General features: G+C 61.4%; 2 protein-coding genes across 2 annotated transcripts in view; both read right to left on the bottom strand.

The window, feature by feature from the left end:
* Positions 1-3,223: 3,223 nt before the first annotated feature.
* F7 (coagulation factor VII) lies at positions 3,224-14,875 on the bottom strand. Its single transcript, XM_008684958.2, has 8 exons — positions 14,183-14,875; positions 11,316-11,476; positions 9,093-9,117; positions 8,896-9,009; positions 7,074-7,214; positions 6,162-6,271; positions 4,252-4,375; positions 3,224-3,819 (listed from the first exon to the last, which is right to left on the bottom strand). The coding sequence occupies exons 1-8, from the start codon at positions 14,250-14,252 to the stop codon at positions 3,224-3,226; spliced, it is 1,341 nt and encodes a 446-aa protein (XP_008683180.2). The 5' UTR covers positions 14,253-14,875.
* Positions 14,876-16,793: 1,918 nt separating this feature from the next.
* The window catches only part of MCF2L (MCF.2 cell line derived transforming sequence like), a 140,944-nt gene continuing 135,873 nt past the window's right edge, over positions 16,794-21,864 (bottom strand). The window contains exons 31-32 of the mRNA XM_040624767.1: positions 18,734-18,846; positions 16,794-18,648 (exon numbers count right to left, since the gene is read on the bottom strand). Coding sequence (XP_040480701.1) covers positions 18,348-18,648; positions 18,734-18,846 — 414 coding nt within the window. The 3' untranslated portion in view covers positions 16,794-18,347. The remainder of the gene's footprint in view (positions 18,649-18,733; positions 18,847-21,864) is intronic.

The raw sequence follows: 21,864 nt of genomic DNA, 5'->3' as shown, positions 1-21,864 counted from the left end.
CTTTTCGTCCTTATGACTGTAATGAGAGCCAAGGGTCATTTCCCGACCGTCCTCCGGGAGCAGAGTGTCAGCCCACGGCCGTCTGACACACACGTGCGGCTCTAACCAGGACTGCGGGCCGCAGCTGTACTGCTTGTGGCCTCTGTCTCGAGGTGGTATCTGGCCATGCCACTGAGTGCCACCATCGCAGGGGTCCTGGGACCTGTGTTTCGCCCGTGCGTCAGGCTGGTACCCCCCCGCCAAAGTCCAGGGGCTCCAAGAGACAGGCGTTTCCTTCTGGGCTACTTCTGGGAGGACTGCGCCTGCCCAGCGTGGCCTGTGCCAGCCTGACAAGTCAGCCCGAGGGCAGGAGGGGCTGTGCCCAGGCCGTCCCTCTCAGTGCCGGGGCTAAGCCGTGCAGGAACCCTGTAGGCGCATGTGCATGCCGGGGGCCCAGTGCCCCTGGCGGGGGCTTTGCCTCATGCACCCTACAGGGGCCTTGCGCACCCTACAGGGGCCTCACGCTGTGTCTGTCTCTCACACCAAGGCCAGTCTGGCCACCGGGAGAGGAGGTGAGGACCGGCCACCCCACGGCCAGTCCACAGCCCCTTGGGGGGCAGGGAAGTATGGGGGGCACCTGGCCAGCTCTCTGCCCACCACAAATGGGGGGGTTCACCTGCTTGGCTTTCACCGAGGGGAGGTCCCACAACCAGGGGCTGCATCCCCTCAGGACAGACGACAGCACCAGGAATAGCTCAGGTCTGTGCCCACGGAAAGCAGCTCCCCCTGTGGCAGTCAGACCAGGGAGGGAGGCGTGCGGGCTGTGCAGTGGGCGCAGGGCCCCTCGATGGGGGGGGCAGAGACAGGGACAGAGAAGGACAGAGACAGACAGAGACAGGGACAGAGACAGAGCAATACAGGGACAGAGAAGGACAGAGACAGGCAGAGACAGAGACAGGGACAGAGACAGGGACAGAGACAGAGAGGGACAGAGACAGGGACAGAGACAGAGACAGGTTCAGAGACAGAGAGAGACAGGGACAGAGACAGAGAGGGACAGGGACAGAGACAGGGACAGAGACAGAGCAAGACAGGGACAGATAGAGACAGAGACAGACACAGAGAGAGACAGAGACAGGGACATAGAGGGACAGAGAGACACTGTACCATGAGCCACAGCACCCACCACACCTGACGCATTCTGCAGGGGGCGAGTGACCACCGACGCTCCCGGTCGCCAGGACATCAGCCTCACCATGTCGAGCTTGCTGCTCTGTGTCGAGTGCCTCCAGACGTCTGGCACACAGCAGGTGCTCAGTAAAGCCTGACAGACTGAAGGCGCCAGGGCCAGGGTGGTCTTCTGCAGGGTGGGAGCTGTCACGTGCAGAGCTGGCCCCAGCGGAGGGCCTGCGGGGGGTGACACAGTCCGTCTCTGTGTGCGGTGTTGTCTCTGGCGCGATCAGCGTGCTGGGGAGACCGGATCCGGGGTGAGCCCCTCCCTGTCCCAGGCCCCGGGGGTGGGAGAGGACATGAGAGCCATGAGCGGAAAGAGGAGGTGGTCCGTAGCCACCTGCGTACGGGCACGTCAGGTGTGCTGGCCTCTAGCAATTGTCCTGGCGTCGCCGGGCACCCGTGCTGGGGCAGCTCCGGGAAGCAGAGGCCTGCGTCTCCCACTGATGGCTGGGAAACTGAGGTAGAGCCAGCAAGTCCAGGACGCCTTTTAGCCCCGTGTGCGTCTTGGTGGGCTCCCGCAGTAGCCCTTCCGCCCATCCTCCCCTTTTCTTTCCAGGAAGAGGGGTGAGCCAGCCCTGATTCTTGACGCGGGAACTCCCTCAGTGTCCGCAGCCTGAGCCGCGGAGCGGAGGACGCCAGAGGCTTGCAGACTGGCTTCCCCGGCCGTGACACGAAGCAGCCCTCCCAGGACCCTCCTATGCGCTCAAGACCCATCCTGGTGACCAGCGTCAAGGCTCCGTTTCGTAGACAAGGAGCCATGGCTCCGAGCGGGAAAGCAGCTTGGCCAAGGGCAGGAGGCAGAGCTGGTCTGGGACACCGTCGTGCACGCCCCCCAAATGCTGAGCCCCGGGCCAGCGGCAGGCTGGGTGGGCGGGTGGGTGGGCGGCCAGCCTCTTGAGTCAAGGCCCGGACGGCGGACACGTCTGCCTCTGGGGGCAGAGGATGGTCTCTGTCCGAACGGCTCTGTGCTGGGGTTCTGAGCGGCCGAGGATGCCGAGTGAGGAATGGGCATGTCCCAATAACCCCTCGACGAGACCAGGTGACGGACACGGTGGCGGAGAGTGTGGCCCCTGGTCCGCCCCGCACTGAACACGGCTTGACTGTTCAGCCCAGCAGGTCCCAGCACCCAAACGCACCGGTGTGGAGCACTGTTGGCGCTCCAGGCACTGTCGGGGGGAGTGGGTCCCAAGAGGGGGTGAGGCGCCCACGGGATGTGCTCTTATCCACCTGGCTGGGTTCGGGGGCCCCATTTTCGCGTCAGCTCCCCCCGCGGACGGCTTGTTCCTCACTCCTCCGCGGCCTGTGGAATTGGGCTGAGCAGGTTCCACGCGCGCCTGAAGAGCCTGATAAAAATGTCACCGGGTCCTTCCCCCCATCTTGCTCACGGGGCAGGACCGAGGAACCTGGTGCTCCCGGGCCTCTCTTGGCGGACTGTCATCGACCACGGCCTTGGCAGGAAGAGAACACCCAGTTCTGTACGGTTTGGGGAACCCATCAAGGTGCTCCCGGTTTCGAGCACCGGCCTCCGCAGAGGAAGGCTCATCGCAGGGGCACTGTGCACCTGAGTGCCAGGTTGGCCCCGGGACAAGTGCCAGGGCCTCAGCGGGGTGAGCGTGGGCACGCCACGGACGGCGGGCAGTCCCTGATGTGCGCAGGGCATGTGCCGTTACCATTTTATGGTAAAAGTGACATACAGGAAGATCTGGAAGGATAGCCACCAAAGTGGATGGATGGTGCTTCCAGGGTACGTGAGATGAAGCCGACATGCTCGTAGGAGAGAGAGAGGCACGGAGCATAACAGGCGGCCGTCGGCAGCAGCCCACACCGACAGGTGCACGGTGAGGGCCGTCGGAGGAGCGCGAGCGCCCTCGGGAAGCAGCCTCTCCCTTCCCTGGCCGGCGCATGTTTCCCCCAACTCCCGTCCCCTCCCACCCCACCAAGTGCAGAGGTGTTTCCAGATTTGAGAGGGACAGGCAGCAGCTTTATTCCTGGGCCGGCGCTGGCCCTGGGGCTAGGGCAGCGGGGCCCGGAGGAGGCCTGTCAGGGTTGTGCGCGAGCCCATGAGCCTGCGCAGCCACTCGATGTACTGGGAGACCCTGGTGTACACCCCAAAGTGGCCTTCTGCCGCACAGCCCTCCCCCCAGCTGACGATGCCCGTCAGGTACCAGGTGCCCTGGAACTTGGTGGCATGCGGGCCCCCGCTGTCCCCCTGGCAGGCGTCCTTGCTCCCGTCCAGGTAGCCGGCACAGAACATATTCTCGGTGACGATGGGGGAGCCCTCCCGCCTGCGAGACTGCCGCTGGCAGTCCTGGGTCATCACGCGGGGCACGTCGATGGCCATGAGCTGGAGGGCCGTGGCGCCCCTGTCCAGCAGCTGGCCCCAGCCACTGACGGTTGAGAAGCGGACAGAGGCCAGCGTCCTCTCAGAGAAGGCCTTCTCAGGCAGACACAGGGGCACCACGTGGTCGGTGAAGGTCACGGGCCTGCTCAGGTGGAGCAGGGCGATGTCGTGGTTCGTCTTGCGGGGGATGTACTTGTTGGGGATGATGACCCGGGTCACATGCCTCTCCTGCTCCTCACCCTCATCCTCGCTGAGGTTGTGCTCGCCTGCAGGGGACCAGCACTGCTCACATCTTGCCCCACAGCCTCCTTTTGGGGCAGAGGGGCCCTGTGTCCAGCCCCAGGCTGGCGGGAGCAGCACCCCCAGGCAGCCACCCCTGGACTCTGTGCGGAGGGTGCCTGAGGGGGGGCTGTGGGTGGCTGAGGAGGGGTGCTTGATGACCCTCGCCCGGGGGCGCTCAGCATCCCATAGTCCAGCAGCAGAGGGCGCCCGCCACAGCCATGGGGCTCTTGGCCCAAGTGAGATGCGAGCAGAGCATCAGCCCCGTGACTTCACGTGTGTGGGACAGAGGCGGGGGGACCGTGGCCACGGTGGGACCCGAGGGCACTGGGGGTCTGCCCGGACACTGCTCATCTGGTTGTGGAAGCTGGTCCTGTTTGCAAACGGCTCTCAGCGGGCAGAGGAACCGCAAAACCTACCCAATACCACGGTCAGGTTTTTCCAGTTACTGAGTTTTTCGAAGCAGTGCGCGGCAGAGACCACCCAGGAAGCGTCGAGCAGGGTGCCCCCGCACAACAGCGCCCCGTTCACCTTCAAGATCGCCTGCACGGGCACAACACGCAGAGGTCACGTCCCTGCCACGCTTCCCCGGGGACCCGCCTCCCCAGCTAGCTACGGCCACGGAGAGCTCACGGGCGCCAGCCTGACCACGGGACGCGGCTGCCGGTTCCCTGCGCCTGCCCAGCATCACCACCCAAGCTGGCCCCAGCATGCCCGGTCTGCGAAGGCCGGCCCAGTGCGGGAGACAGGCAGCGAGCCGCAGCGCCAAGCACGATTCCCTGCACACAGCGAGCCCTCCCTAAGTGCCTCCGTTTCCTCTTCCTAAAAGCAAGGACGGTGCTGAGCAGGGCCTGAGCGGAGCTCACGGGGGACTTTCCCCTGAGGTGGCGTTTCCACGGCGATGGAAGGAGCTGGAGTCTCCAGCCTGCCGGCCTGCGGACAGACGGGGAGGAGCTGGAAGGCCAGAGGGAGGCCCGGAGAGGGTGAGGCAGGTCGCTGCGTGTTGTGGCGAGACGGATCCACCAGGGAGGACAGACACTGGACACAGGGTCAGTGTGTCGGAGGCCTCATGTCCCGAGCGTGGACAGCAGGACCAAGGGTGCCGAGAACGTGCGCCCTCCTCACCCGAGCCAGCACCTGCTGGGCCTCTAGGAGACCAGTCCTCCCGAGCTGTGAGCTGCGTGAGGGCAGCTGTGTGTGGCTCAGGCCACACCCCTGCCTGTTGAAGGCAGGACACAGGCGCCCGAAAATGCAGCCAGCCTGACTGACAGCGGCTCTGCGCCGCCCCCTGGAGGGGTGGCTGTTACAGCTGCATCTGGGCCTGAATCTCAGTGGGCCTCAGTTTCCCCCCTGGTAGCATGGGTGAGGTGGCCCTCTCTCCTGGGGGTGGGGGTGAATGGTACAGAGAGGTCCTGGTGCGCGGGTGGGCGTGCGTGCTTGCTGCGGCCCCCCAGACAGCCCTCCCAGGTGCTCTCCGCTGTAAACACAGAAACCCACCCTCATCACCCCTCCCCTGCCTCTTGGAGGCACTGCCAGTTCCAGGCACTCTGTGGAACACGTCCAGCTTGCGTTACCCTTGAACACTGAAACGTGGGGTTCTGCCAGGCTGAGGAGTGGGCCCTAGACCACGCAGGCCCCACGCAGTCCCAGCGGCCCGCCCCCCCATGTGAGGTGGGATGGGGTGGGGGCGGGGCGGCGGGTGGGCGCCGAGGCTCCTGAGGCAGCAGCGAAGCTGGAGGACTGGGGCTGCCTGAACCCGCAACCAGGCCACGGGTGAGCGGTGAGCCTCCAATGTCCCCAACAAGGTTCTCATATGTTAGAAATTCTTTTAACCTCGGGTGTCCCCACATGAAGGGTCCCGAGGATCACTGGGCCGGGCTCAGAAACCCGAGTACGCACATCCCGCCTTGTGAGATGGAGGTTTTGGCCCAGTGGGTCTGGCGGCCTGAGGCTCTGCTTTTCCAACGGGAACCAGGCCCACGGGTGGCCCCACACCCCTGACCGCGCGCAGGGACGGCCTCCTCTGCCGGCAGGAAGACACGTCGTAGTGCAGGAGGCAGACAGCGATGGGGCTTGGGCTGGGCTCAAACCCTGCCTCTGCCATCTGTCCCTGGAGGCCTCTGTTCCCTCATCTGTGGAGGGGAGTGAGGCCAGCAGCACCGCGGGAGAGGTGGGAGGCCAGAGCTGAGCTGACATCCGGACGGACAGAGGGGAGTGGGCAGGCGTGGGCTTCAGAACGAGGAATAAGTGCCCTGCGCCAGCCAGGGAGACGGGGCCAGGGCCCTGCGGCTGACCGCCCACTGCCCCTTCGGGGGCCCCGGAGCCTTACCTGCCAGGGACACTCCCCTTTGGGGCACACCTTGCCGCCCACAATTCGGCCTTGGGGGTCGCTGCCATTTCTCTTTTCCAGAATGGGTATTTTTCCACACGGATATTCCACTGTAGAAGACAAGTCATTGGGCCGGGGGTTCATGCCTGACCTTGAGCTCATGAGGGGTGTGCTCTGAGGGCTGCCCGGGCAGGGCCACCCGTGTGGGAGCTGCTGGGCCCACAGAGGCCCGGGGCTGCTCCTGCAGGAACGGAGGTCCCGCCCTCTGGAAGCTAGGCTCTGCTCATTTCCCAGGGGAATGACATGCTGCCTAAGGACACTGACCAGCCCGTGGACAACGGCGCTGCTGTCTGGAGCACACTCTGAACTTTTGTTCTCCCCAGTAGGGTCCCTGTGCCGAGGAGAGACCATTTAGTGGTGGCAGCTGAAATTCAGGCTCTAGCCTGGGTGGGGTCCACCTCGCTCTGGACAGAGAGGCCTCGGGTGTCCCTGCCGTTGGAACTGTAGTCGTTTGAGACTGGTTTGGGGAAATTTCCATTTTCCTAAAGTGCTTGCCTTTCAGACAGACTTGGACTCTGGACCGTGCCTCGGTCACTGCAGAGCTGGGTGCGGCGATGTGGCTCCCTGCAGAGGGACCAGCGGCGGGGCCGGCAGAGCCTCCCTCTGCGCCTCTGGGCCTGCCTCAAACAGGCAGGCGGCCTCAGACCCTCCAGGGAGCTGCTCACAGGCCTCTGTCCTGCCCACGGCCACTGTGGCCTATTCTCGAGTGGGCATGGAGTGGTCAGCACGTAGTAGATATAGCCCACCCTTCTCGTCTCTCACAGACGGCTGTGGCTGTGCAGGAATGGGTGGCTGCTCCTTGGGAAGGAAGCAGAGCACAGCCCCTGGAGCTGGCCCCTGAGGACCCATTACCTGTGGGCACGCAGGACACCCCATCGTCTTGGAGCGCGTACCCCTCGTGGCAGTGGCAGGAGCGCCCGGCCTCGGCATGGTCACTGCAGTACTGCTCACAGCCTCCATTCTCGTTCATACAGACCAGCAGGTCCTTCTTATCTGAGGACAGGAAGTGGAAAGACTGAGAGGGACCTCTGCCGGTCAGGGGGAGGTCAGCCCTTGCTCCGCACGACCGTTGTGCTTAGCCGCGGCTGCAGAGACAGCCAGGTACCAGCCGGCTCTGTGGTTTCATCCAGAAGGGTGACCTGGAGTTGGGTTTGGCCCCACGTCTGAGCAGCTTAGCCATCTGGGACCAAGGACTGGCACATGGGGCCTCCGTGCCCCCCTCCCAGCACCTGGTGGGAGCCGGGGATGGCCCAGGGAAAGCAAAAGTGCCCCGGGGACAGAAGTGTCCGCTGGAAGTGGTGACCTGCTGGCAAGAGGCCAGGCAGATGAGATGGCTCTACAGCCAGGCCCTGCTGCCCCCATGAGCTGGCCGGGCCTGACCACTAGCTTGGACAGATGGAGATGGGGAACATTCCTCCTGACTCTGAATGGCAGTGGTACAGTGTGGGAGATGGGGTTAGCTCACTGTGTCTGTCCAGGACCCCAGCAGGAAGGCCTGGCCTGGAAGTGAGTTCACACCAGGGCTCCTGAACATCATGGTCCTGGAGGATTCACACTAGAGCTACTGAGCATGATGGTCCTGGGGGATTCACACCAGGGCTCCTGAAGATCATGGTCCTGGGGGATTCACACCAGGGCCCCTGAGCATCACGGGCCTGGAGGATTCACACCAGGGATCCTGAGCATAAAAGGCCAGGCAAGGACACCAAGGCTTTCCAGCCTCAGATAACTGGCAGAAGCCTCGTTCCTTAGTCTTGCCTTCCCTCTCCCTGGCCTCTGGTTTGCTTAGAGCAGAAGGTGGTTGTGGCCCAGAAGAGTGCTTTGGGTATAAAAATGTACATTTGTGTGGTAAAGGATTGAACTCACCCAAAGAGCTCCTAGGGGGTGACCTCTACACCCTGGCTGGTTAAGTTGGACACTTTTAATTTAATCTGCCTGATAAGAATGTTGTTTCCCTGAGGGCCTTGGGCCACACCGGATGGTCTAACAATGTGATTCATGGTGGGGTCTTGGGCCACATGGTGTCACCTCCACCTCTGGAGGGGCTGGAGACTAAGGTCAGCTACATCTACATGAGTGAGCCCAATACAGTCTCTGGATGTGGAGGCTCAGTGTGCTTCCTGGGGTGGTGGTGACACTCCCTAAGTCTTGTCACATATTGTTCTTGGAGAACAGAGGATGTCTATGAGACTCCACTGGGAAAGGACAATGGGAGGCTCTTACCTGTCCCTCTGCTGACTTTATTCTGTATCCTTCCACTGTAATGAGCTGTAATTTTGAGTATATCAGCCTTGAGAGAGTTTTACGAGTCCTTCCAGCAAATTGGTGACCCTGAGATGGTCTGAGGAACCCCTGAACTTTGCAATACTTTAATATTTGAAAGGTGAAAAAAATACCTCACAGTTTTGTAATAGCAGGAAGGGAAGATACAATTTTCCCAGCTGTCTCGTCTGGAAGCTGGGCAGTCATGCAGAGCCCTCACTGGGCTCTTTCCAGGTGTATCTGAATCTCCCAGCACTGGGAACCCAAGGGCTTTCTATTTCCCGGAAGTGGATATGGGGCGACCAAGTTTGAGAACTAGCACCTTAGAACCAAGACTGTCATGTTGGCAGGGGACCAGGCCATGCCCGTGAGCTTGCTGGGGACTCTGTCTGCAAACTGTGGGGTTCCTCACTTGTCTCACAGTTCCGGCCCTGGAAATCGTCGAGGCAGAAGCAGATGTAGGACTGGAGCTGGTCCTCGCAGGAGCCTCCGTTCTGGCACGGGTTTGAGGCGCACTGGTCCCCATCTGTGGAGTGCTGCAGTGTTAGTATGCCGAGAAGAAGGGCTGAGGAGAAGGGTGGGATCAAAATGGGCCGTTTACCAACTCACCAGTGTAAGAAATCCAGAACTGCTTCTGAGGGAACAGAGAGGAAGCAGTGTTAGACACGTTCACCAGAAGCAAATACATATGGTATCTGCAGAATGAACTTGGGAGCTGGGGTGAACTGTGGTGGGTTGGGTGCTTCTGACCTGGGGCCCTTTGAAGTGGGCTCTGGAAGCCAGATTTTTTCCTTTGGAGATGAGGTGAGTTCATCCAGGGGAAGGAAGTTTCTTCCTAATCCTATCCTCTCCACCTCAGATCGCTAAGCCCATCAGAGGTCACAAATTTCCCTCTCCCAATTCAGAATTCCTGAGTTTCTGCCCCAACTCTGCCACCTCCAAGATGTGAACTTGGGACAGGACATATGTGCTCTCTAAGCCTCCATTTCTTCCTCTGGTGATAAGGGGGTCATCCATACACGTGTGACTGGAGGAGAAGGCGGTAATGGATGCAAAGGTGTTCTATGAATGCAAAGGGCTCTGATAAAATTGGTTCCTGAGGAATCTTTTGGCCAAGCAAACTGAAACTCACAGGATCACTCTAAGGATAAAATGAGAACTGTAGGACATGCTTCGAAAAACTAAGTAGTGCCCAAATGCAAGGAGTGACCATCGTCAATGTACCTAGAAAGTGTCATGTTGGGGCGCCTGGGTGGCACGTGTGAGGTGTGTGTTTCATGAGCATGAGGTGTGTGTCCTGTGAGCACGAGGTGTGTGTTCTGTGAGTGTGAGTTGTGTGTCCCGTTAGCATGAGGTGTATGTCCTGTGAGTGTGTGACATATCCTCCCTCTGAGTGTGAGGTGTATGTCCCATGAGTGTGAGGTGTGTGTTCTGTGAGTGTGTGAGGTATCCTCTGTGAGGTGTGTGTCCCATGAGTGTGAGGTGTGTGTCCGTGAGTGTGAGGTGTGTGTCCTGTGAGTGTGTGAGGTATCCTCTGTGAGGTACGTGTCCCATGAGTGTGAGGTGTGTGTCCTGTGAGTGTGTGAGGTATCCTCTGTGAGGTGTGTGTCCCATGAGTGTGAGGTGTATGTCCCATGAGTGTGAGGTGTGTGTCCTGTGAGTGTGTGAGGTATCCTCTGTGAGGTGTGTGTCCCGTGAGTGTGAGATGTATCCTCTGTGAGGTGTGTGTCCCGTGAGTGTGAGATGTATCCTCTGTGAGGTGTGTGTCCCGTGAGTGTGAGATGTATCCTCTGTGAGGTGTGTGTCCCGTGAGTGTGAGATGTGTGTTCTATGAGTGTGAGGTATCCCGTGAGTGTGAGGTATCCTGTATGAGATGTGTGTCCTCTGAGCATGAGGTGAGAGTCCCGTGAGTGTGAGATGTGTGTCCTGTGAACGTGAGGTTAGTGTCCTGTGAGCATGAGATGTGTGTCCTGTGTGAGGTGTGGTGTGTGTCCTGTGAGGTGTGTGTCCTGTGAGTGTGTGAGGTATCCTCTGTGAGGTGTGTGTCCCATGAGTGTGAGGTGTATGTCCCATGAGTGTGAGGTGTGTGTGCTATGAGTGTGAATGTGAGGTATCCTGGCAGTGTGAGGTGTGTGTACTGTGAGTGTGACGTGAGTGTCCCACGAGTGTGAGATGTGTGTCCCGTGTGAGGTGAGAGTCCTGTGCACATGAGACGTCCGGTGAGGGGAAGTGTGGTTTCGTGTCCTCACAATCTGAGGGGTGCTCCCGTTGAAGGGGCTGGAAGGGGTGTGGTACAGCTTGAATACTCCTCTCTCAGAACGTGAGGAGAGCAACGAGACCACTCTCCGCATCGGGCCTCGGCATGTGGAGGCCGTGGTGGTTCCCTAAGTGTCTCCTCACACAAGTTTTCCTGAGGAGCCGTCCGTAGGCGGCGCTGCCGTGAGGCTCGCCCAGGCCTGGCTCTCCGAGGTCTGCTCTGTCCGCGGTGCCTCCCCAAATCACGGACAGTTTGGGGATCGGGGACCTTCCCTGGGAAGGCAAGGGACACATCGACTGCGGTTTTCACATTGTATTTTCTGATGCAAAGTTGGGGTGCCCGGTGTGGGAGAGGGAGATGCCTCTGGGAGGGGGCGCGGTGGCCAGGGTGTTGTAGGAGCGCCAACTGACCAGAGTGAAGCTGTCCTTCAGAGGGAGGGTGACCCGGACGCGGAGGGCTGTGACTGCCAGAGCCGCCCGTGCGCGCGCTCTGCAGGGAGAGACGCCTCCCCCAAGCCTGGGTGCAGACCTGCACGGCCCCTGGGGCGGGGGGCGCCCCCTGCAGGGCCAGCTCACCGTGCGGTCCGTGTCCTGGAAGATCTCCCTGGCCTCCTCGAAGGAGCACTGCTCCTCCCTGCACTCTCTCTCCAGGGAGCCGGACCTCAGCTCCTCCAGGAACGAGTTGGCGCGCCTTTGCCTGTGCAAGACTCCGTGGGCTTCCTCCTGGGTGAGGAAGACTGAGAGATGGGAGTCCCATGAGCACGGACACCACCCGCGCGTCGTGTGCCGCTGAGTCACGGCAGTCAGGGCTTCCCGGCCGGCACCGGCAGCATGGCACAAGCTTTGTGTGCAGGCGTGGGGAAATACCTTCGTTATATTCTAACCTAATGTACTCATCCCTCCGGCCCAGCCGCCTCCCTTCTAGGAATTTACGCTAAGGAAGCGCTCAGAGGCGGGCACACAGACCTCGCCGGAAGGAGAGCCTGGCCACAGCAGTCCGAGCCAGTCCACGACAGCGTCCCCCGCACCATGAGACACAACGTTTAAGAAGACGTACCATTAAATGAAATGAGAGATAATAAAATCACACATACTGTAAATAAAATGTAAAAATGCACATATATATGCAGATGTAACTTATTGAAAAAAATGTACATAAAAACTTTGGGGATTAAGTTATTCTGTTTCAAAACGTGTATAATCAACTTCTATAGTGCTGGGTCCTAGCAGCCGGACACTGCGTGGCGAGTGGTGGGATGAAGGAGCAGGGGTCCCTCCCGCGGGCTGAGAGAGGTGGAGCGGCAGGGGAGGGGTGGCTCAGGTGGAGGCGGGGCTGCTGTGGCCAGGGAAGGGCCAGGAGGGGCCTGCGGGCACGGTGGTGGGGAGAGGGGTCTCGCGTCTGCATAAAGCCTCATGTTCCTTTTGTGACCCCGGGCCTCCTCCTCAGCTCTCCTGGAGCTCCAGCCCGTCCCTGCGGCTGGCTGTCCCCCTCCCACCCACCCAGACCCTGGCTCTGCTTTGCTACAGCCTCTCCCTCTCGAAGGCATGTTCTTCACCTTCCGCGGACGTGCTTGCCCTGACTTTCAGACCCACTGTGAGCGAAGGCCACTCGGGGCCCTGCTTCGGAGCGGTGCAGGCTCCTCATGGGCCTTTCTTGGTGGCAGGAGGCCTGCTGACGCTGACCGCCCCAACGCTCCCTGTCTGGCCACAGGGGGCCTCCTTGGGTCCTCCTCCCCGAGTCCGAGGTCCCGCTCCTCGGCTGCCAGCCCTTGAGTTTTGGCCTCCTGCAGGTTTGCGTGTTCTGCTCCGAGCCAGCCACCCCACTCGCACGCCAGCTGTGCCCCCAACCACCCGAGCCTCGGGTCTCTGGAGGCCACCTCCCTGCAAACTGAGGGACCCGCATGCACAGTCACCCCCGCCTGGCCTCCCACCTCCGCCCCTCCGGGCCTGCTTTTCCCGTCCTCGCCCCGCCTCGGAGAACCGCTTTGCTGCCTCCCAAGAGTATCTGAGCTCTGGCACCAGCTCTGCCCCGAGCTCGGTGCATCTGCGCCTTCCTGCACCTGCCCCGAGACCCCCTCTCAGGGGCTGTGCGTCCTCGGGGCCCCTCCCCAGGCCCTGGTCTGCTGTGTCCTTCCAGCCTCTCTGGGGACCCCAGTAGCTTCTTGCACATAGCTGTCCCCCATTTTGCTTATGAGGAACAGGGGGTGAGTGGGCTTTAGAGCTCACCCAGGGCCACCCAGTTGGGGGTAATGGGACCAGTCTGAACACCTTGGATTTGAGGCTTCTTCAGGACACCCAGGCAGACATGCAGACTGCGTCATCGTAAGAGAGGGCCGGGTGACAGAGACGAGGACATTGAGGTCAGTGACAACTGTAGGAAGCCGAGGCTGGGAAAGCCCATGGAGCCCGGGGAAAGCCACGCCCTGGGGCACGACTGCACCACTGGGGGTGGACTGTGCAGGAGCAGCTGGGCAGTGAGAGAGGCCGGGCAGGGCGGGAGAAAAGCCAAGACTGAGGGGCACGTGCAAGTGGGAAACTGAGTCCCAGAGGAGAGGTAAGTGCAGCCTGGAGACTCGCGGACTCCGCTTCTGGGAAGGAAGGGCTGTGTGGGTCCAATCAGGACCTCCAGCAGGTGGGGAGGCAGGAGGGGGAGGGGCAGCTCCCAGGCCACGTGGCTGAGGGAACCACCTCTCTTCTTTGCAATGACAGCGTTTTGCGAGTGTGTATTCCTAGGGAGCCCGCCTGGTCTGGAAGGAGGGATTAAGGGAAACTCAAGGTTACTGGGGGGGCTCACACCCGCCAGAGGCACCCAGAGAGGGGACGTCTACCCTCTCTACCCTCGGAGGACAGCAAATGTGCACCAGGAAGCCCAGGGAACCAGAGGCAAGTCTGATAACTGTGGGTTATCAGTGAAAGCTGGGCCGGGAGGGGGACGACCCTGGGAAGCACGGTTTTGCTGCCCCAAGGAATGACAAAGGCAGCCCTGCCCTGCCTGGAGCGGAGGCGCTGTCCTTTGGGCACCTGCAGGTATCGGGTCGGTGCCCCGTCCCACCCAGGCTAGCTGCTGGCGTGGGACAGTGTCTGACCGTGTCGCCACCACAGCCGCCCTGCCGTACTGGCAAGTCTCCATGGGGACCGCTTATAAAGCACGTCCCTTTATCTCCGTATTTAAGCCCCTCGGCGCCGTGGTGGCAGGGAGGGTGTCTGCGGTCACCACAGTGTCCCCACCCTGTCCCTGGCACTGGCCGACCGAGAACCAGGAGAGCAGAGTGGGAGGGGGGCATCCCACCCTGCACCCCTGAGCTGGGATCCTGGGTGCAGACCACATGGGAGCCGTCGGCAACAGCCGTGTCCACCGTGAGGTGGGCCGTGGGAGGTACGGATGCCAGTGGCCCGGCAGCCCTTCCTACGGGGTTTACAGGGAACCCTCCGCCCTGACCTACCTGCAGCCAGAGACCCCTGCAGGCCGAGGAGAAGGCAGAGGAGGGCCAGCTCGCCCGCCTGGGAAACCATGGTGAGAGTCACACAGCTCTGTCGACATTCCAGGTGGGGGGGCGGGCAAAGTCCTGGCCTCCAAGCAGGGTAGCGGGGTGGGGGAGGGAGCGTTCGCTTCCCAAACCCCGGGAGTGGGGCGGCGCCAGATCCCTGCCGGGAAGCGGCAGTACCTCCAGCACAGCTGTGTTTGCGAAGCAGGGGCTCCGTGAGGAGACGTCGCTGTTGGGACGTGTATGGGCCACGTGCACCTCAAGTGCCGCGGGAACCCTGAGGCCCTCGGGACTTCGCACGGCAGCTGATCTCAGAATGAGCGTGGGTGGGAAGCCACGGCACGGCGATAACTCCGGGAGAGGAGAGAGGGTCTCGGGAGACCACACCGACGCACAGCCTCCTGCACCGGGGCCTGGCTTCCTGGGTGCGCCAGAGAGCCACGTGGGGATGACCAGGGGGAGGGGCACCTGCTGTCCTGGGCCCAAGCCGCCAGCCGGGGCGACCCACCGTCCAGGGTTGGCAGGCGTGGGGGCGTTCTCAGGGTGCCAGTCTTCCCAAGCTGACCTGGACCGTCCTGGGCCCCCCGGCACCGTCGGTTACCCCAACAAGACTGACATGGGCGTCCAGCCTCCAGCGGGCTGGACCCTCTGCAAAATGGTGGAGGCCAGGGACGCCAGCTCTGCTTATCTCTGGCACACGGCCCAGCTGCTTCCCGCAGGGGCCCCGCTCTAAGCCCAAGTGGAAGCATTAGTCCCTAGGGGAGGACATGTTTTGCAGATCGCTTCTGGAATTTCTAATTGTTACTTTCGATAGCTGCTTGGGGGTTTGTTCTTGGTGGGGAGGGGCTTGGCGCGTTCTGCAGGCCCTGAGCGGGGGCCTTCTTGGGATTCCCCCCACGCCACGGATGTAGCAGCAGCTCTCGAATGAGACAGACCACTGGGCATCCGGGCTTCGTTTCCTTCCGGTGCGGGGAGATCCGGTTCACTCCTGAGCCTCCATTCCTGAATCGTGCTGACGTCTCCTCTGAGAGGTGGAGGTGCTGTTGGGCCTGTGGTGTGAGCTGGGCCCTCCAAGACGGCAGGGCCGCGGGCGGGCGGGTGGACAGAGCGCCCCAGGCGTGCTCGCCTGGCCCAGGAGCTGCCTCGTCTCACACTGAGCTCAGGGCCTTCCCAGACTCCAGGCGGCCCCTCCCCGGGGGCTGTTGTGACTCAGGGTTGCACGCCGGGGGCTTACAGCACCAGGAATCTATCCTCTGCCAGCTCTGGAGCCCACAGGTCCTGGAGCAAGGCATCTGTGGCAGGGCCTTGCTCTCTCCGGAGGCCCGGGGAGCACCTGCCTGCCTCTTCCCGCTGGGGGCTCTGGGGGGCCTGCCCGCACAGCACTCTGATCCCGGCCTCGGTAGGCGCATGGCCTCGGTAGGTGTGTGACCCGTCTCCCTCTCCTTACAGACACAGTCTGTCCTTGGGTCGGGATGGCTTCCAGGCTTCCAGGCAGATGTGAATGTAGGGAATGCTGTCAGCTGGGGTCCGCGCTTCCTCTTGAGCGGAACTGGGGCTGGGGCTGTTCTCAGAGCAGCGTGAGCAGTGTCCGGTTGTGGACTCCGGGGCGCCCGGCTGGGAGGTGCAGGAAAGGGACGCTCCTTCTCTGACCCCCCAAATCTGCGGGGTCAGGTTTTCGGGGACAGCACCTGCCCGGTAGCAGACGTCAGCATGGATTTGGGACAGGTGCTGGACCCAGCCCTCAAGTCCAAGGGTGGCGTGGGTCCTCTAGGGAGGTGGGGGACAGCACAGGCCAGTGGGGGATGTGGCCTTCTGTCCGTGAAAGACGGCCGAGCACAGGCATAGAGCAGTCCTACCCCAGACCCCACGCCGGTGAGCGGAGGCGGAACAGGGCGGCTAGGTGGAGAGGGACCGTCCATGCAGCCCTGTGGGCATGCGGGTGTCAGCGGGCTGGGCTCAGGGAGCAGGAGTGTCTCCCAACCTGGACCCTTCGCTCACGGCCACATGGTCCATTGAGTGAGGCAGGCCCCAAGAGCAGGGCAGGGTTGGATCTTAGCCTGGGGCCGTGCCCGCGAGTCTGAGCGCGGAGGGGCTCCTGGGAGGTCAGTGTTTGCTACATCTCCGTTCTGGGCTTTATGTCCAACCCTTGTGGGATTTGGTTGTACGGTGTCGTTTAGCAATTATTGGTTGCATCCGATTTGATCCCCTCCCAACGGGTCGGCATAGCAAGATGCCGGTGCTGTGTGGCCTCGGTGACTCCTCGCTATGGGCCACGCTTCCCTCCCCACCACCGTCCCTTCCGTCCCGGCCCTGCCTGGCTCAGGAGTCATCACTTGGACTCTTGTTCCAACATGGTGATTTCACATTTCTTTTGTTACCTTTGCACCGTTGGCACAATACGCGGGTTATTTTATTTCCATCATTCTTGGACAAAATGAAGCGCATGAGACATCCTCTGGGTCATGCTCAGGGCCTGCCCCGTTTCTCACGGGAGCTGCGCGGCCGAGAGCGCAACAAACACGCGGAGCGTGAGGAGTTCTGTGCTTTTACAGACGCAGGCAGACAGCAAGAGGGGCTGATATTTATTCAAACTCCATCCATACAATAAAGAACTCTGATTTTAAAATTTCATTTACATCAGCAGAAAAAAAATAAAGACCTGAAACCGAACAAGAAGAGTTGACGGGAACATGAGGGTTTAAAGTGCCTTAAGAAGAAGGGACCACCAGGGTGGTGACGCGGCCGAGGCGGCGGGGGCGGTCCCTGGACAAGCAGCGCACGGAGTAAACCGTTCTCACCGCTGGACACCGAGGAGAGCTGCTGAGACGCACTGCGCAGGTCGGCCGGCGGGGGCCTCGCGGGCGCGGGGCTCAGGGAGGGCTGTAAAGTGACAGTTTCCAGCATCGCGGAGGCCGCGGGGCGTCCCTGACACGGACACCGACGGACACACACCCACATATGCACACGGATACAAGTATCTGCGCCCACCAGACACAGACAGTGTTTCCAAAGAACAGAATTTGTGTCTGAAACACAAAAAGATAAAACAGAAGAGTTTTCTTTCTGGCTCTGCCTTGGTCTCAGTCACGAACTCCTTACTTCCCGAGGTCAGGGGGTTTTACTGAGCGCGGAGGCGGCCGCGGAGGCAGGCAGACACGCGTGATTTCACGGAGCCCCGTGTGGCTACTGTTTCAGACGGTACCCTGCAAAAACTGCTTGTTTATTCTTCAAAAACAATAAAAAATCTAATTCAGTGAAGCTAGTTAAAAAAATCAAGTTCCCCATTGTTTTGTAGAAAAGAAGCTGAATATTTTAAATTATAGCTTAAATTTTCTTTTGAAAATTAACCTACACAGGTAATGAGCTGTCCTTGGTTTCTACTGCTTCTGTTTGTAGAAACGCTGTTGGATTTGATGGAGGACGTATGTTCACCCTCCTGTTCCCAGGCGGGCCTTGGCGCGGGCTTCGGTCCCCACGAGAGCCCCCAAATCTCCCAGCTCTATAAACACCGTGCGGTAGTGTAAACCCCAGTAACAGAAAATAGTTTTATATCAAATACAGTATCAAATTGTCATTTCATGTAAACACAGTGATTCTTGGTAAAGATTAGCGGTCAAAGTACCACAAAAAATGGCCATGGAATTAATCCCTGCTTTAAAAAAAAACTTGTAAAAGACAAAACAGTCCCCCCACCAAGCTGCTGGGTCAGCGGACTTGTCACTCCCACAACATGCCTATTCCTGCAGGAAGCACCAGACTGGAAACACCCGGAACCAAGCAGAGCGGCTGGGACGGGTTCCTTGCGATGGCTGGCCGCCCTCCGTCCGTCCTGGTTTTCCCGGGAAGCTCAGTGTACCTCGGCCTTCCCATGGAACTGGCTTCTGCACCCTCGTTGGGGGTGGTCCTAGCGTGGAGGCCACAGGGCAGAATCTTCCAGAACCTTCCCTCTGCAGCCCCTGCGTCTGCACCTCGAAGTTCCGTGGGCAGCGGCGGCTCCTCGCTGGGGTCTTGCCAGGGTCCTCCTTCCCCAGGGTCTTAGAGCACCGTCCCCTCACCAAACTAAGCAAGCCCAAGCAAAGGAAAACTTAGAGGCTCGCAGGGTGCTGTCCTGCACGGCCCGGCGCTACCCCTGGAGGTCTGAGAGGGGGGCCCCACAGCTCTCGCTGCAACTGGAGGAGGCGCTCAGCAGGGTGGACCCCGCACTGGACTCTGCAGGAAAACCAGGCAAGAATGGGTGCGGCTTTGCATCTGGACACTCAAGCTCACGGCTGCGGAACCCCGCGGGCTCGGGGTGCGGCCCACACGGGGCAGGGGTCTTACCTGAGCTGCTCAGGCACTGAGCCGAGCCGGACGTGCTGAGGAGTGTGGACAGGCTGCTGGCCGGCACCCAGCTCTCCTTGCTGGAGGTGAGGTTCCTGACATACCTGAAAGGGGCGTGGGCCGGTCAGGGCTCCGGCTGCGTGCCCCCCCCCGGGCGTCTTGGGTGTGAGCCCACCTCCGGTATCTTACCAAAGGCCCTCGTCACCCTCCTGGACCACCTCCACCACGTCCCCGCTTCTCACAGCAAGCGCCTCTGGGCTTCCCTTCTCGTCGCCCATCACCACCGTGTACCTTCCTGGAACCTGGTGGCGGGGGACGCGGCATATCAAACACAGCTCGGTCTGCCGCCCCAGGCACCGAGTGAGGCCGCCGCGGCTGTCCGGCTGTCCGCTGCAAGCCACAGGAGAAGGACAACGAGCGCTTCGTCAGGGCCCTGCTGTTTGTGGGGCTTTTGACAGGACTGTCACCTTAACTGGGGAAGAGCTCCTGGTCGTGAGAAGAGGCCAAGTCTCTCACTGCAGCCGCGTTACAAACCCTAACCAACCCGCGAAGCGCTCCCGACTCACGCCTGGTGGTCCGGCCTCGCTGCAGCAGGCCTCTGCTCCGGCCGGCCTCACACGCTCCGAGACACAGCCCTCAGCCCCAGGGCCTCTGCACCTGCTGCTGCCTCTTCCCGGAACGACCTCCCCTCCTCGGCTCCCGCGTGAGACGGCCGCCGTCCTCACCTAACGTGCCCTGTATTTTACTACCTTTTACTTTGCCTCTTGTGAGAGTGGAGACTTTGTGTCTGGTGTCTAGACAGTGCCTGGCACCCAGCGTACGCACAGCACGTTCACGCGGACGAAGTTCTGTCGCGTGGAGCCCTGGAACTTGGACCAGGGTGGCGCCAGGCACGCACTAAGCATCTGTTGGTATAACCCTGACTCTGACGATTCATACGTGAACGGCTTCTCCTTGCGGCTTGTGTTAGAGAATGGGCCTGTTGAGAAGGCAAACCCGCACTCGAATGGTGGAGTTCTCTAAAGTGAGGGAGAGCCGTGCGCACAGCTTTGCGGACACTGCTGACAGCACTCCCCTTCCCTGGGGGGGTGTGCTCCATCCCCTCTGCGGGAGAGCCCGTCTGGCAGGGCTCTGATGGTGGAGGCGGGTGGGCACACAGCCACAGCGAGACCCGGCACCCCCCCCGCCACGGCCACGAGAGCCACGGCACCACCGTGGTCGCGCTCTGGAGCCCTCCCGCCCAGGGGCCAGCCGTGCCGGACTGACGGCCCGAGGGGACCCAAGGTTACCAGCTTCCTGGGGCCCACTCTGCCTTCCTCCTCTGCGTCCGAGGAATTAATCAGCTCTTCGGCACTGGACCAGCCGTCGTTGTCCTCAGGGGCCTCCAAGGGCTGAGACGTTTTGCTCCAACCTGAGAGGAAACAGGCTCCAGTGAGGACCACCCACTACCACAAGCCTGTCTGAAGGTGGTCTGCACAATGCCCATGACCCTGTAACGTGCCGCCCGGAGGGGCCTGCCCCCTCCCCCGGAGCTGGACACACAGCGGACCTCCGGAATGCCTGCTGACACGCGTGACCCCGCTGTGCACAGTACGGGGCTACAGGGCCCAGAGCACCCACTTCCGTTGCCAGGCCAGCCCAGGCGAAGCAATGACCCCAGCCCCTCAGGGAGGTGACCCTGCAGGCTCTGCCGCGACACCCCCGCCTGCGGTCCCGGGAGCACAGAGACCCGGAATAACCACTAGCTGGAGACGCCAGTGCCCACCCGCGCTGGAGCGAACCCCACCGGAGGGAAGGAGTTTGCCGTTCGCCCTGGAGCGGCAGCACGCATCAGGCCTCCTGGGGAACCCGTCCTCATGGCAGCCGCCCACGCCCCGCGGGCCCCGTACTGGCACCGTCCGGCCCGTGAGGTAAGGGCGCCGTGACCCTCACAGCACAGGCCCGCGGACACCGCATACAGACGCAAATCCTGCCTCTGAGCTTCTGCGGCCACGCGGCGAGGCTGGGATTCCAGCCCAGGCCGCTGCCTGCGCGAGCTCCAGCCAGAGCGCGCTGGGCAGCACGTGTGGGGACAGAGCTTCCCGGGGACTTTATAAAATGCGCCCATAGCCCCTCGCTAGTGTTTCCACTGCAGGGCAGCCCTAAAGAATAACACCTGTATTTCCCATCTGGAGGAAATTTTGGGGAGAATGCAAGCAAGTTGAGGGGAGACGGGAGATGATGGATTCCCGATTCTGAACAGTGAGTACCAGCAGTAAAGAGACAGGCGGGAGCCACTCCTGTGGCCTGAGGACCACGGGCACCGCCTGGAGTCGGCGGCACTGTGGCGGGAGGCCAGCGGTTCTGGGAGGGAAGACTGCTCACCGGCTGTGGCCTGGAGGGAAGCGTGCTTTCCCCGAGAACGAAGGGCTCGCTCCCCTCTGTGAGGCGGGGCCGCATAGGCACAAGCTGCTGGACAGGCCTGTCCCCGAGGCCTGTGGTGTTTCAAGTTGGCCATGAAACACTTGTGCTAAATGGGCGCCGGGAGTCTCATCGTCACAGGAAGGGAGCTGAGGCCTAGAGCTCCCCTCAGCCAGCAGGGCTGAGCCCAGAAGGAAGAGCGTGAGAGCTGCAGAGGTGCCTGGAGCCGCACGAGCCCTGTCCACGCCAGCAGGCCCAGCGTCTGGAGAGCCCCTGAGCCCGGCTGTCTCAGGGCTGGGCCACAGGGCGAGTGGCAGTGGGCTGGCGCCTGTGCAGGGATGGGGCACCGGGGTTTTCCGCTGCAAGCCCCCAGCCATGCGCGCCCTGGCTCGTCTGGGGGTGTGTGTGGTGTGGAAAGGGCAGATGGGGCACAGGCAGTGGGGGGTCTTGGGGTCGCAGCACCAGGCAGCCTGTCTGAGGAGGTCTCCCCATGGCAGCCCACCGCCAGACATGGGGCTCCTGGCAACATAGAGGCAGATGTGTCTGAGAACCCTGAGCACAGAAAGACCACCCTGTTCTGCCTGGAGACTCCTACGGGCCGGACGGCAGCGCCGCCAACAGACCTCGCATGTGATGGGAAACTCCAACCGCTCTGCCCACAGATGCCGCAGAGAAAGGAGGGTGTCTAGGCGCAGAGCAGCCATGGGCCTGTGGTGCTCCCTTCCCTGGGGAAAGCTTCTTTACCAGGCTCGAGCAGCATCCCCGCGTTAAAACCGCGTGACAAGGGCGTCAGGAAGGTACCGAGGGCCAACGCGCCTCAGGCACCGACCGTGGGGCGAGGAGACACGTGTTTGGAACCATAAGTGTTACAAACCCAGACAGACGGCACCCCTTGATCTACGCAGATGTTAGGGCGTTTG

Source organism: Ursus maritimus, unplaced genomic scaffold, assembly GCF_017311325.1.
Source record: "Ursus maritimus isolate PB19 unplaced genomic scaffold, ASM1731132v1 scaffold_10, whole genome shotgun sequence".
NCBI lineage: Eukaryota > Metazoa > Chordata > Mammalia > Carnivora > Ursidae > Ursus > Ursus maritimus.
Note: the sequence above shows the minus strand (reverse complement) of the source record. Positions and strands in the feature narration are given on the sequence as shown.